The sequence below is a fragment of the Parasteatoda tepidariorum genome, chromosome 1 (genome assembly GCF_043381705.1).
Source record: "Parasteatoda tepidariorum isolate YZ-2023 chromosome 1, CAS_Ptep_4.0, whole genome shotgun sequence".
Lineage (NCBI taxonomy): Eukaryota > Metazoa > Arthropoda > Arachnida > Araneae > Theridiidae > Parasteatoda > Parasteatoda tepidariorum.
In genome coordinates this window covers 51,308,021-51,321,455 of record NC_092204.1, presented here as the reverse complement: position 1 = coordinate 51,321,455, position 13,435 = coordinate 51,308,021, and the positions used below count along the sequence as shown (strand labels likewise).

General features: G+C 32.3%; 1 protein-coding gene across 1 annotated transcript in view; it reads left to right on the top strand.

Annotated features, from left to right (window-relative positions):
- LOC122270012 (1-phosphatidylinositol 4,5-bisphosphate phosphodiesterase-like) overlaps positions 1-13,435 on the top strand; it is a 59,565-nt gene that overhangs the window by 33,196 nt on the left and 12,934 nt on the right. The window contains exons 19-25 of the mRNA XM_071180068.1: positions 778-862; positions 1,466-1,538; positions 1,642-1,745; positions 3,790-4,057; positions 5,595-5,694; positions 8,767-8,871; positions 12,166-12,327. Coding sequence (XP_071036169.1) covers positions 778-862; positions 1,466-1,538; positions 1,642-1,745; positions 3,790-4,057; positions 5,595-5,694; positions 8,767-8,871; positions 12,166-12,327 — 897 coding nt within the window. The remainder of the gene's footprint in view (positions 1-777; positions 863-1,465; positions 1,539-1,641; positions 1,746-3,789; positions 4,058-5,594; positions 5,695-8,766; positions 8,872-12,165; positions 12,328-13,435) is intronic.

The following is a 13,435-nucleotide window of genomic DNA, read 5'->3' as shown; positions in this document are numbered from 1 at the left end:
TTTTGTTTTAGAAAAGAAAGTAAGTTGAATCATACAAATCTCTTCACTCTGTTTGTTAAAGCAGCTGATGATCCGTATGAGTTTCTTTTTTTAAAGAAAAATATAAGGTAAGATAGGCTGCTATTCTATACACCTTATTTCTAAATTTTTTTGCAAAAAAATGTAGCAGTTAATGAGTTGAGATTTAAAACAGTTGTAGCCAGTAACTCGTTGAATATCTAGAGACAAGGAGAATTATATACTTGTAAGTAAAATAATGATTTTAAAGGTCTGGATATATTTTAAATATTTTAAATATTTTTTTTTTGTTTTTTTTTTGTTTTTGAAAAAGGACTCATTATTTATTTCCACTAGGAAGTTTCGGAGGAACAGATGGCTATGGCAAATTACCAATACACTGGTGCAACTACGCATGTCCATCCTTATTTGTCAGCGATGATCAACTATGCTCAACCAGTGAAATTCCAAGGATTTGACATAGCTGAAGGCAATACACTACTTTTTTATATATTGTTTTATATCATATCTTCTTGAACTTTGTGTTGCGGTTTCCCAGATGGGACGGACAACTTTTCCACTTCTGCCATTAAATATTTCCTAGTGGTAGCGTGATTTAAGTATTAATATTAATTTCTATAAAATAGTTTTACAACCAGTTTTTTAAATTTTGGGGTGAATTTACACACTTGATTATGGTTCTTATTTAGTTTAATTATTTTATTATTAAAAGTACTTGATAACTTCTAGAATTCAAATTTGGTGGTTTATGTTTTACAGATAAAAACATACATCATAATATGTCATCATTTGCTGAAACAGCTGCTTTGGGATACCTAAAGTCTCAAGCTATTGAATTTGTTAAGTATCCTTTACAAAAAGTAAATTTCCTATGTTGAAAGTTTTTTTATGCAATAAATTTAAAAGTACTTTGTAAATTATGTTTAAAAATTCAGAATTTTTGTTACATTGATGATAGTTGAAGAAAAGTTGTATTTTGACATTTATAATGCCTGTCATAACTAACTACTCTTTAGAATTTTGAAAATAATTTCAGATTCTTTTTGTGTCTAGAACTACAGATATTAAAGTTAACGAAAGTGAATTGAATTTTTAATGTGCTATTAAGTATTTATATTGCTCTAAACGAGAGTCTGAAACTTTAAGGGTTTATTAGTATTATTAGAAAAGATAGTTTCAAACTTTAAGGGTTTATTTTGAGGACAATTTCAACTGGTTCTGTGTCTAGAACTATCAATACTAGTTAAAGAAAATGAACTGAATTTTCAATGTGCTAAGTATTTATTTTGTTTTAAATGAAAACGAAATATTGACGCTTCGATAAATGCTATCACACTTTTAAAGCAGCCCAAGTTATTCTGTGTACGAAATGAGATACTTATATTCTTTATCTGGAATGAAATGAAATTGATAGTTTGCAAGTATTTTTCTATTAACCATATACAAGTTATAATAAACGGCAGATGAGCAGAATCTATCCAAAAGGTACAAGAGCTGACTCCAGTAACTACATGCCTCAAGTAAGTTGCAATCAAGTTGTTGTTTCTCAAAGTGATTGTTTTTAAGTTATTGATTGCTAAAATAAATATTTTAAATCTATACTTTCGAAATTGAATTTCACAGATTTTTTGGAATGCTGGATGTCAAATGGTTGCTTTGAATTTTCAAACATCTGACTTACCCATGCAATTAAATCAAGGGAAATTTGAATACAATGGGGGCTGCGGGTAAGTTTAAACTATAAGCTTGTATTTAGTGTTGGATTACAAACAATATAAATGTTTACTGAGATTCAACTGACATCAATGTTTACTGACATTGCCATCACGCACTGCTAGAAATTTTTCAAAGTGTTAAAAAATTATTTCGCTCAAGTTCGCTACAACCTTGACCATGTTTTCGCGCTTGAACTTTCTTAAACTTGATCTTGGAATAGAGCGTTCGCCCTTAAGTAAAGTGCCCAAGTTCGAACCCCAGCGTTGGCTGGTTGATGGGAATTTTGCTCCCAGCTCACACCAACCGCAGTGCTGACGTAAAATATGCTCAGTTGTAGATGGGTCATGGATCAGAATCCCCTTGCCGTCAAACTAACTGCGGGATGTTTTCGTGGTTTTCCTATCCATGTAACGCAAATACGGGTTATTTAGGATTGAAAAAGTCCTCCACGAAGGCTAGATTGTCTCAATACTTGATCCAGGTGATTTCTTGTTTTCTGTATTGGGTTGAAAATTACAAGGCTACGGAGTTGAACATCAATAGTCGTAAAGTATTGGGTTGGCTGTACAAAGCCGATTATTATTATCATTTAAGGTTGAACCGTTCTTTCTGATAGTAAATCAGTTTCTATTCGTACATGAGCTAAAATTTTTTATCCAACATTAAATTAATTGAGGACGGGCATAAATTTCCTTCTATCTAAATACAAAAGAATTTCAAATTATTAATAAAATATTTCTTATGAATTTTTAATTTTCAAAATAAATATCACTTTCACAATACTATTTGGAATTAAAACAAATAAGTTACATTAAAGTATAATGGATGATTTTTTTTTTCGTTTGATGACTATCTTTATTTCTAAAGAAACGAACTTATACCCTTATCTCTCATAAGATGTAGATTGCCAATGATTATTTTTTTTTTTACTTTTCTATTCTATCTATTTAAATCAAATAAAAATTGAAAATTTTGAACTTTCAATTGAATTTATATTGATTTATTAGTTATAGTTCATGCTTTGATAATTTAATTTGAAAATAAAAGATTCTTGTAGAATAAAGGAATTCTGAAGAGTTATTAGATTTAAGTTAATCTTTATTGTAAAACACTACTATTTTGCGTACATTAGAGCAAAGATATAGAGGTAGACATAAACCCATAGCAAGGGACGCTAGCCCCACGACATGGGGTTAGAATAGACAAAGACTACTTTTAAAAATATTAATAAAAAAAAGTATTTGTGATCACAACACTCGAATACGCTATCTGGAAAGACGACCGGTTCCATGTCTAGAGCATCCCTTCTTCCCTCTCCTCCTCTGTTCCGATGTTTGGAAATATTTTAACGTTGTCCCCATTAATATATTTTGCAATTAGATTATTAAATATATATTTTACAATTTGTATAACGTTTTAATTAAGCACTAAGCTTAAAGCAGTGTTGAATTGCGTTTAGTTTCCGAGCTTAAAAAAATTTAATTGGTTTGAATATCAAAACAGAAACTAACCTACTTCCTTCTCCTATGACTATCCATACGCTAATGGTGAAAGCATGCCTAGCATTGTCACAGGTAAAGAGTTCTGCTATTTGCCACCTTTATCCCACTTCAGAAATAACTTGTTCGGACATCGGATAAATATTTTCGAGTGGTAGCCTCTTAATGTATGATTCTTGATTTAGTATATTCGATTTATAGGATTTTTATGTGTGTACTAACCACTACTTTTAAATAATTTAAAGGCTTGCGCGATACGTCATTTTGCTACAAATATGACGTGTTGAGCCTTTTAAAACCGCAAAATCTAAAAATTTCAGTTGTAGTTTTCAACCGTTTCTTACAATATTTTGTTGAATACGAAGCAGTCGGCATCTCTGCCATTTTGATCGCCTATGCATCCAAATTAGGTAATGTATCAATTTAAGATAAATACTGAAATTTTCGTTTAAAAAAATACTAGATGTGTTCAAAATAATAATAATAACTTCTTCATAACTTTTTTTCCTTCTAATTTCTCTTTATATTTATTAACAATAGCGTTTACATTTTTCAGATATCTTCTAAAGCCAGATTTCATGAGACGTGTTGATAAGATTTTCGATCCTTTTGCTGAATCTCCTGTAGATGGCGTGATTGCTGCTGAGTGCTCTGTTAGAGTGATCTCCGGTCAATTTCTATCTGATAAAAAAGTGGGAACATATGTGGAAGTTGATATGTACGGCCTACCTACAGATACCATCAGGAAAGAGTTCAGAACACGATTGGTACCTGCTAACGGTCTGAATCCCGTTTACAACGAAGAGCCATTTGTTTTTAGAAAAGTGAGTCTTGGATATCTATAAAAAGGGAGCAGGTTTATCTTTGAGTTTGAGTGTAATATCAATGCACCAAAGTCTTCTGTAATCATCGCTTTAATATAGATTTTTAGAATTCTTGTTAAAGATAAATTCGAAAAAATAAGCACATAGGGGATGCTAGTTAATATTTAAATGTGGAAAGAAACAGAAGCGTTTAGCGTAATCTGTCGACTCACTATCGAAGAAGGTGGGATTCATTTGATTGCCACTTTAGTTGCTGTATGAATGTGTTTAATTGCTGTATGACATTCGTTTCTAAGTTAGCAGACACTAAAGATTGCCTCCATTTTCTTCTCTGTTTCTTTCTGCAATCAAATAGGTTTTGATATATTTAATATCTCCTACCTCGTTAACGACTTTTCAGAGTTTTATGTAATTTTTACTCTTTTTCCTTGTCAAAATTATTAATTTGTTTCCTATAATGTGTATATTATTAGGTCTCATTTTTGATAATAATTCTGAAAATATATATTGAAGGTGGTGATACGGAATACCTTGAATGTATCAAATAATAAAGCAGTAATAAAAAGTTATACAATTAACAGCGGCATTAAAATCAATGCCAAGACACAGAAAGAGCATAAATCTCAACTTCTACGATTAAAATAATTTAATTATAATTCTTTGCAAACCAACGTACAATATGTCAGAGTAATTGAGTCTACAGTAATTGTGCCAACAATGTATGAATGGTTGTCTGCCTATTAAACTATTTTTCTTTCACTTTATTCGTCGTTATATACTTAATTACACAATTTGTATTATATTAACTTTTTTGAACTAGTCATTTGCTAATAAAATCACAAAATCAATGTTCCTTAGTAATTTACGACACTTTCGTTCAAACATGTCGACGAATCGACGAGCGCGTTTTTTCAAATGTTCATACATGAATGATAGTCATAAACAGATCGATAATGAATTCATTTAGCCATTATATCTTTCAATAAATGCGCTTTAGGTAATCCGAATAGAATATCCGATTTTTTCCCCGTATTAGATTTTTATCTGAGTATAAATTATTCGAAAATATGTTGCTGTTTCTAATGACACTTGGACAAGCCAAGCTCGTTAGCCATTGGACTTGCGAATTAAGTCAGGAATGATCATTCATTTCAATTGACGAAAGAGCACCGCTAGGGTGAAAGTGTGCCTTAGCTCAGAACTCTCCGGATAGAGGGCAGCACCATTAATTTTTGAGGCCACTACCACAATTTGAACTTATATCTAAAGAGGAATGAAATTTTCTCTAGATCCCTGTATCCACAGTACTGTTCAGCGACCGACCCCAGGACTTTCAATTTCTCAGATTTTACGAGCTTGTATATCGGCTTTGAGATCGAACACCAGCACCTCTGGACCGAAGTTCGATGTTATAACCACTAGGCTACCATAGCCCTTATTAAAAAATGCAAAAATATCCACTTTTGACGAATTAGAAATACAAACATTTACTAATTTCTGAATAAAAGAAAGTTAGAAAATAATATCTTTTTTTTAGGTAGTTCTACCAGATCTAGCTGTGTTAAGAATAGCTGTTTTTGATGAGAATGGGAAAATGCTTGGACAGCGGATTTTACCATTAGATGGATTACAAGCAGGTAAATTTTTAGTTCAAAATTCTACTTAATAGGTAACTGTTAGCTTTATAAAATGTTTGTATTAATGGAATGTAGGGAAATTTCTTTTTTACCGATATAAAAATATTTGCCGAATATTCTTTTCCTGTACATAAAAAATTAGCGCACTACTAACATAAAAAATAAGTTCAAATTTTTGTTTAGTGACTAATATATTTTTCCATAAAACCATAGGAAATAAATATTTAGCTTGAATGCGTTTTTTAAGCTATTATTAGGTGTGAGTCGTCACGAACATAAAATTTGTTTCAGAAATTTATAAACAGCTGTTTAAACTTACGGTTAAAAAACTAAAAAAAAAACTAATGGTAGCAACTCTAAAAAGATTGGTTGTAATTTTTATGTATAGTGTGCAAAAAAAAAAAAAGAAGAGGAAAAGGACCACCATGAATAACTTATATCTAATGATTGGATTCTCATGTTCTAGGACTCAATCTTCATGGTTTAAAAGGGTGATCTCAAATATGCTAAGTAATTAGTACATACAATATTTTAAGTTACGAAATCAGATATGAAAACGTATTATCTTTCGAAAAAAACACATTTATTTTTTGATAGATTCAGGTTTCTGGTCTCTAAAACAGGGGATAGTCTCATTTTGGGGAATAGGGTCCCAATAGTTCGGTCAACAGAAAATCCAATTTTAAAAAAGTCGTATTTTAAGAATTCTATTTTTCAAGAACTATTCGACCGATTTTACTCTAATGTAATTTTTGCCATCATAAATCGTTTTTTTTTTAAATGAATGTAAACATTTTATACCATAAGGACGAGAGTGTACGCTGACGGTTCAAAAATACAAGACAGCACCGGAGCAGGAGTACACAGTAAGCTCTTTTCTCACAGCGCCCCTGTGGGATACTATATGTCAAATTTTGAAGCAGAGATCTTCGCTATATTGATAGCCCTGGAAAACCTTAAGAATAAGATCAATTACTTCACTAAAGCAGTAATTCTTGTCGACTCTAAGGCAGCTATCCAGGCAATTGCCATAAACCATAATTCAGACACTCAGACTATTTCAGATATTAGAGATAATTTGATTTTTCTCCAGAATGCCAACAAAATTATTATGTTCCAGTGGATCCCTTCGCATGTAGGAATCAATGGCAATGAAAAGGCAGACCAACTAGCCAAGAAAGGGACACTCGAACCACAATGTAATAAATCGATTCCACCAGACTCCCTCAAAAAAAGATTTTCCGAGAAACTTAAGACCAACCTAAAGCTCAACCAAGCAGTAAAATCCACTGGAAAACCCTGGGCTAACATCCAAAACAGTTGGAAGAAATTTTGTCACAGTCCTCGTATGAAGGCTGTGGCAAACTTCAGACTCTCAACAGGCCATGACTGCTTGGCAGAGCACCTCAACAGAATAGGTATCCTTCCATCTAGCGAATGCCAAATCTGAAATTCGGGAACGATGAACTCAGACCACTTGCTTGTATGCCCTTTATTGGACAAACAATCCCAAGAGCGGGGTGATCTGTGTAAACTTTACTGGGATGCCAGAGATCACATGAACTCTCTGTAAAGACTACTCCTCATTCTTCACTGTATTTACATTTTTTTCTTTCCATGTGTTCTTTTTGTATTAATATGTGTTTGTCATGTGTTTTCTTTGTTTGTTATTGTAATTTTGTTCCTTTTTACTCCATGTTTAAGTCCACTTAAAGTTGAACATTGTATATGGATTAATATTTCCAATAAAGCCATATGTAACAACCTACCATAAGTTCAAAATTTCTTCGACTGTTATTAAATAAAATAATAAATAATAATAAATATTTACTTAAAGTTATTTTTTTGCTCGGAAATATCTTTGGATAAACGAAATTTAAAATTTTGAGCAAATTTTTTTTAATTCGTTTAAAAAGTTGTCGAGATATGGTGAAATACGTAAAAATTAAAACTTACATTAAGGGGTCTAAACTTTGGACCCCTCTCCTGACCTAACTATTGGGACCTTGCACAAATTGCGGCTACCCTTATATTTGGGTCAAAAATCAGAATCCGTCAAAAAAAGGTGTGTTTATTCAGAGAAAGTACGTTTTTGTTTTCGATTTCGTAATTTAAATGTTCTCTTCACTAATTAATTAGCATATTTGAGATGACCTTCTCGAACCATGAAGATTGAGTCCTAGAACATGAAGATCCGATCATTAGATCAAAAATTAACCACGGTGTCCTTTTCCTTTTTTATTTTGCATTGTATTTTGTTTATCATAGCATTTTAACAACTCCAAAAAAATAAATTTACTTAAGAAATCTGAGGTATAATTTTAAAAGCTAGCTAGTGAAAGCTATTTTAAAGATATAATTTCAAAGCAAAAGCTAGCTAAAAAGAGAAAATTGCAATTTTTTATTACAATTATAACACGAACTTTACCCCGCCGGTCGGAGACTCCCCGTCTAGTAAAGTGACTGATGCACGTTAAATCTGTCGAGTCGCAAAAGTCCTCCTTGTTCCCATAACAATTCAATATCTCTGGGGGTTCTAGATTGGAGATCGATCGTTCTCTGATTCAGGTCAAAATTACGATCTGTGGATGAATGAATGGATGTATAAGTGGGTCAACCCTATAAACGGGTGCGACGTATGGTGTGGCAGAACTCGAATTCTTGGCCATAGATGGCGCCACTGGAAAACAAGAACAATCGCACCCAGTCTGCCTAAACAGGCACACGTCAACAACAACACTAACTTTCTTTAATAAATGTTATTTTCCTGGTGAAAGCTTTTTCCTGATCTGCCACTAGTTTTCATTTTTTATCAGAACGATAACTACCAACTTTTATGCGTTTTGTTAAGTATTATTTCCATTGGCAGGAAACCTCCTGCTTCAATCGGAATATTCTTGCCCTAATAAATGAGAATAAAATTCATTCTGGCCGCCTCAAAATGTACGCAATTTGAACAACGTATATGTTTTAAAAGTGCCGAAGAAATTAAGCAAATTCGTTTGAAATTTAATATTTTTAATTTAATGTTTTTAAATAAATGTTTAGATTAGTTCATTCATTTTTTTGAAGGTTATCGGCACGTCTCTCTGAGGACAGATGGAAACTTTCCCTTGTCTTTGTCCATGCTCTTTATATGCGTAGAACTGAAAATATATATACCTGATGGATTGGGAGGTAAGCTTTCTTACGTGTGGTTCTCATACTTTACATATCAATTACTTCATATTTTTGGATAGTGTGTTATAAAATGTGAAAGAAAGTCTTGTGATTATTCTAAAAAATATTATTTTTAATTCAGCATTTCAACCTTATCCTTTCACCCACTTTATGAGATTTTGAAAGTAATTTTTTTTTTAAAATATAAAAAAGACCAAGGTTTAATATAAAACCAAATGTCTTCTTTTCCAGCGGTCATGTCAGCCAAACGCTCTGTAGTATTCGTAGTCGGCTGAATAACACTACGGCAACACTGAATATATCCTGGTGATGTTCCTCTCTTGTATGTGGTACGTGTTCCTCAGGTTGACAAGGGCTTATGAGCCCTACTTAGTACTGAGTACAAATACTTGCACTTGTATGTGAAGCAATAACTAAAATAAAATAAATCAGACCAAAGGTTACAACAGGAGATTTTAAAAAAAGGTTTATAAAATAAGGTTTTTGAGAAGAAAGATAAATGGAATCAGTTAATTGTTTGGAGAAATTTCTAAATACTTTTTTAATGTTGAAATCACGGTAAAACTTTCCCACTTGAAGCTCGGTTCCCTTCCTTTAGGATTTGATAAATCATAAAAACCTTCACTGATTATATAAGGATACAAAAGTAATATCAGGAATTTCAATAAAAAATTTAACAATAAGAATACACGGAGAAAATATATGAAATCTCAGTTTCAAAGAATATGTTTAAAAAAAAAGGAGTCGCGTTAGCTCAATGATCAAAGTTATCATTGTGAAGGGACTGGAGTTCCTCAGCTGAGGCTTGAAGCCCATCCAGCTTTAGACGGATGCAAATCAGCTTGTCCGGGAAGCAAAGGCTTCCTGTGTGTCATGCTGACCAGATAACCATAATCAAGCTCATGCCGTTAGTCGCGAAATTGTGCAGCCTTAACCTTCATGGCAGCCTTGGTCCACAGCGGGCAGTTACGAGAGCCTTTACTTAATTTAATATTACTTATACGTAATTTAGTAGTACTTTACTTATATGTCTTCGATGTAATAAAACTATGTCAAACGATTCAATGCAACCTTCTAAGCTTAAGAAACATTTAATTAAAATCCAGTGATAAAAAAGATAAGGATTTAACATTTTTTTAAACAGTCAAAGAAAAATATTTGAAAACACCAACACTGCAACAACTGGGACATCTAAACGAGATGACGATGGACTGCGTGCTTCTTTAAACATTTTCTTGTGGATTAAAAAGTCTGGAAAGTGACACACTATTGGTGAAGAACTTATTTTACTAGCTGTAAGTAAGGTAATACGTACTGTATTGCACATACCAGTTTTGGACATTATAAAACGAATTCCACTGAGTAATAATACAATACAAAGAAGGATTGACGAAATGGTTCAATGAGAAAGAAATTCTTTATGTGAGTACTTAAAAACATTTGAATTTTTTATACAACTTGACGTGTCCACTTTACAAAGAAACGAAGCTTTGATTTTAGCTTATGTAAGATTTGTAAAGGAAGAAAAAATTTGTCAAGAATTGTTAGTTGCTAAGTGTTTGGAAACTGATACGAAAGGTGAAACGTTATTTACTGAATTAAAAAGATTTCAATGAGTTGAAGCAATACCCTTGAATAATATCATTTATGTTGCTACTGACCGTGTTCCGGTAATAGTAGACAGATACCGAGGCTTTCTGCTAACCATACAATACCATATCAATTTCGAATTTTTTGGCGTTTACGCTAATTTTTTAATTGCATTGCAGTATAATCGTTTACTACTTCACACAGAAGTACGTTGGCTATCTAAAAGTGCATGTTAAATCGATTTTATGCTCTCTTTGATTCAGTGTTGGAATTCATGGAAAGCAAAGACAATAATTTGTGACACAATTTAATAAACTCAAAAAAATGACATAGCCTACATGACTGGTTTATTTGTCTTTAACGAAACTAATTTAAAACTACACGGTGACCACTTAAATTTAATCAAGAGCTGAAGCGTAATATTCGCGTTTGTTGCGAAACTTTTTCTGCACAAATAAAATTTGGGAAAAGGAGAATGTTCTCAGTTTCCAAATCCTTCGCAATTGCAAAATAGAGAGGGAGATTTGCTTGCTTACTGTTGACACTTAACGACCCTTCATGCAGACCTAAACCAAAGATTTGAAGACAGTCTGTACTTGATATTCCCGACTGGGTGATGAACCCTTTTGCGCATGGACAAATTCAGGTCCCAAACACAGATTAATACAGGAGCTTAATGAAATATTCATTAATGAGGAACTTGAACCACTGTTTGAACAATGATACCACAAATTATGGTTACAAAAACAGATCCAAATTTTGTATCCCGCATTATGGGTTATTGTACAAAAGTTGTAGATCACTTTCCTATCTTCCTATATGGTAGAACGTGGATTCAGTGCCGTAATGAACCTCATCTCCCCCCCCCCCCAAGAGAAACATCGAGAAATTAGTGTTTGTGGGGATTTGCGGTTGCTACTCACAAACATTGAGCCGGACTTAAATACACTCATAAAATCTCATCACGTTCATTCAAATCATATTTTTTTTAAAAATATTTTACTTGAAGCAATATTATAATTTCAATAAATACTTCTTCAACTAAATGTTTCTTTTTTAAATTTGTAATTTTTATACTATACATTTATGCAGCTTTTAAACTTGGGGGTCCATGGACTCAAGTTTTGACTATAAAAATTGGTCCATGGGTTAAAAAAAGTTTGGAACCACTGCTTTATAATATCGTTTTATTAATTTTCGCCTTACGTAAAGTTTATATTTTTGAGTTGAGGAAGCATTGTAGCTTATTTCGATGTTTGTATCACTATGATCTATATTCCATTCCAAATGTAGTAGTTTCTAAAATGAGGAAAAATCTTAAAACTTAATGTGTTATTTTAACATGAACTGGCTATCTCTGATTACTTATTTATTAGATTTAGTTACAGCCGAAATTATACACACTAGAAAATATTTACTACCATTTTTTTTAAAAAAAAACCTATTTGTTTACCATATATTCAAAGTCAGTTAGTTTATACAAAGTAATAATTATAGTCTAAAACCGTAAATTGTTATAAAATGTTTCGAGACTCAGAGAAATTTATTTTTAAGTAGAAAAAAGGGGAAGGGCATTAGCTTATAATTCCCTGCAAATCAATGCTATTTTTTCTTTATTTACCTCAAGGTATTTTTAGGGTATTTTATGTAACATGTTTTTCATTATCTATGAATTTAAGTCTTGGAATTTTATTTCATTAGATTTGATGGATGCATTGTCAGACCCTAGAGCATTTCTCTCAGCCCAGGAAAAACGAGTAGCGCAAATGAAAGCTATGGGCATAGAAGAAGCCGATGTTCAAACAAGTGATTTAAAGTTGGGCAGCGTAAAAGTTGGTGGTAAAAAAGATGACGATAAGAAAGGTATATTCTATTTTAAATGTTGTTGCATTTACAGAATACATTTGCAACAGATATATAAAAGCTTTTTGCAACAGTCGATGGACAATATTTATACCAAAAAAAAAAAGAAAAAAAAATCTGGAAAAAGCACTTACATTTACAACAAATTTCGAACCAATTGGAATTTCGAAACAAAATTTGCGTTCTGTTTACAATTAAAAATGGCTTTTCCAGCGTGCTAATTTTTTACTGTGTAGTTACATTTCAGTGGGCTTCAGATTGACCAAACATGATATTTTTCCCCTTTAAAAGTTGAACAGTTAATAATTCTCAAATTTATTGCCGAATGATACTTTTTTTTTACTCCATCGTACCTCCTGGTCAACAGTCAAGTGATAGTAGCTAGTAATTTCGAATGTTTATATCTTAGTCATTGCGAAGCAAAACAAAATTTAATGTAAAGGGAAAAAAACGAGAAAATTTCGCGAAAAAAGCACTTCAAATTGCAATAACTTCGGAAAAAAAAGACAAAAAAAGGAAGCGTGTTAAGTTTATAAACAAAACTGATCAATATTTAACCCGTATGGTATGGTTTTTACGTCAAGTTTAACAGTTAATAATTTTCAAAGTAATAACTGAATATAAATTTTTTAACACATTTTTCATCGTACTCCCTATACATTTTTCTACAAAACTTCGTAATTACAACTTCTTATGTCTTATAGTTTGTGCGCAGAAAATTTAACTCCCAAAACAGCGACGGCGGTCTTTACGCTATTTTAATATACACTGTTGGAATTTTCATTCTAAAATCATGTTAAAATAAGTGGCAGCAGTCTGTCCATCCAATTAACTGTAAAGCTTACGGTAAAGAATATTTTTACTTTTACGGTTTTGAAACTGTTTACAAGTAGCATGATATCAAAACCGTAAAAAAGAAACTAAACTGGATATTGGTGATAGTTTAGCAGTTTTGTGGGGCTGTCATCTATGCGTGAATGAGAGTATCAGATTCTATAGTCCATTCCACCTTAAGTTGGCACTGGAGAGAAAGGTAGGTAGACCGGATTACATGGAAACTGGGTTACTCTTTAAGTCAGAACGGGGATGAGGTAGCAACAAAGGGAGA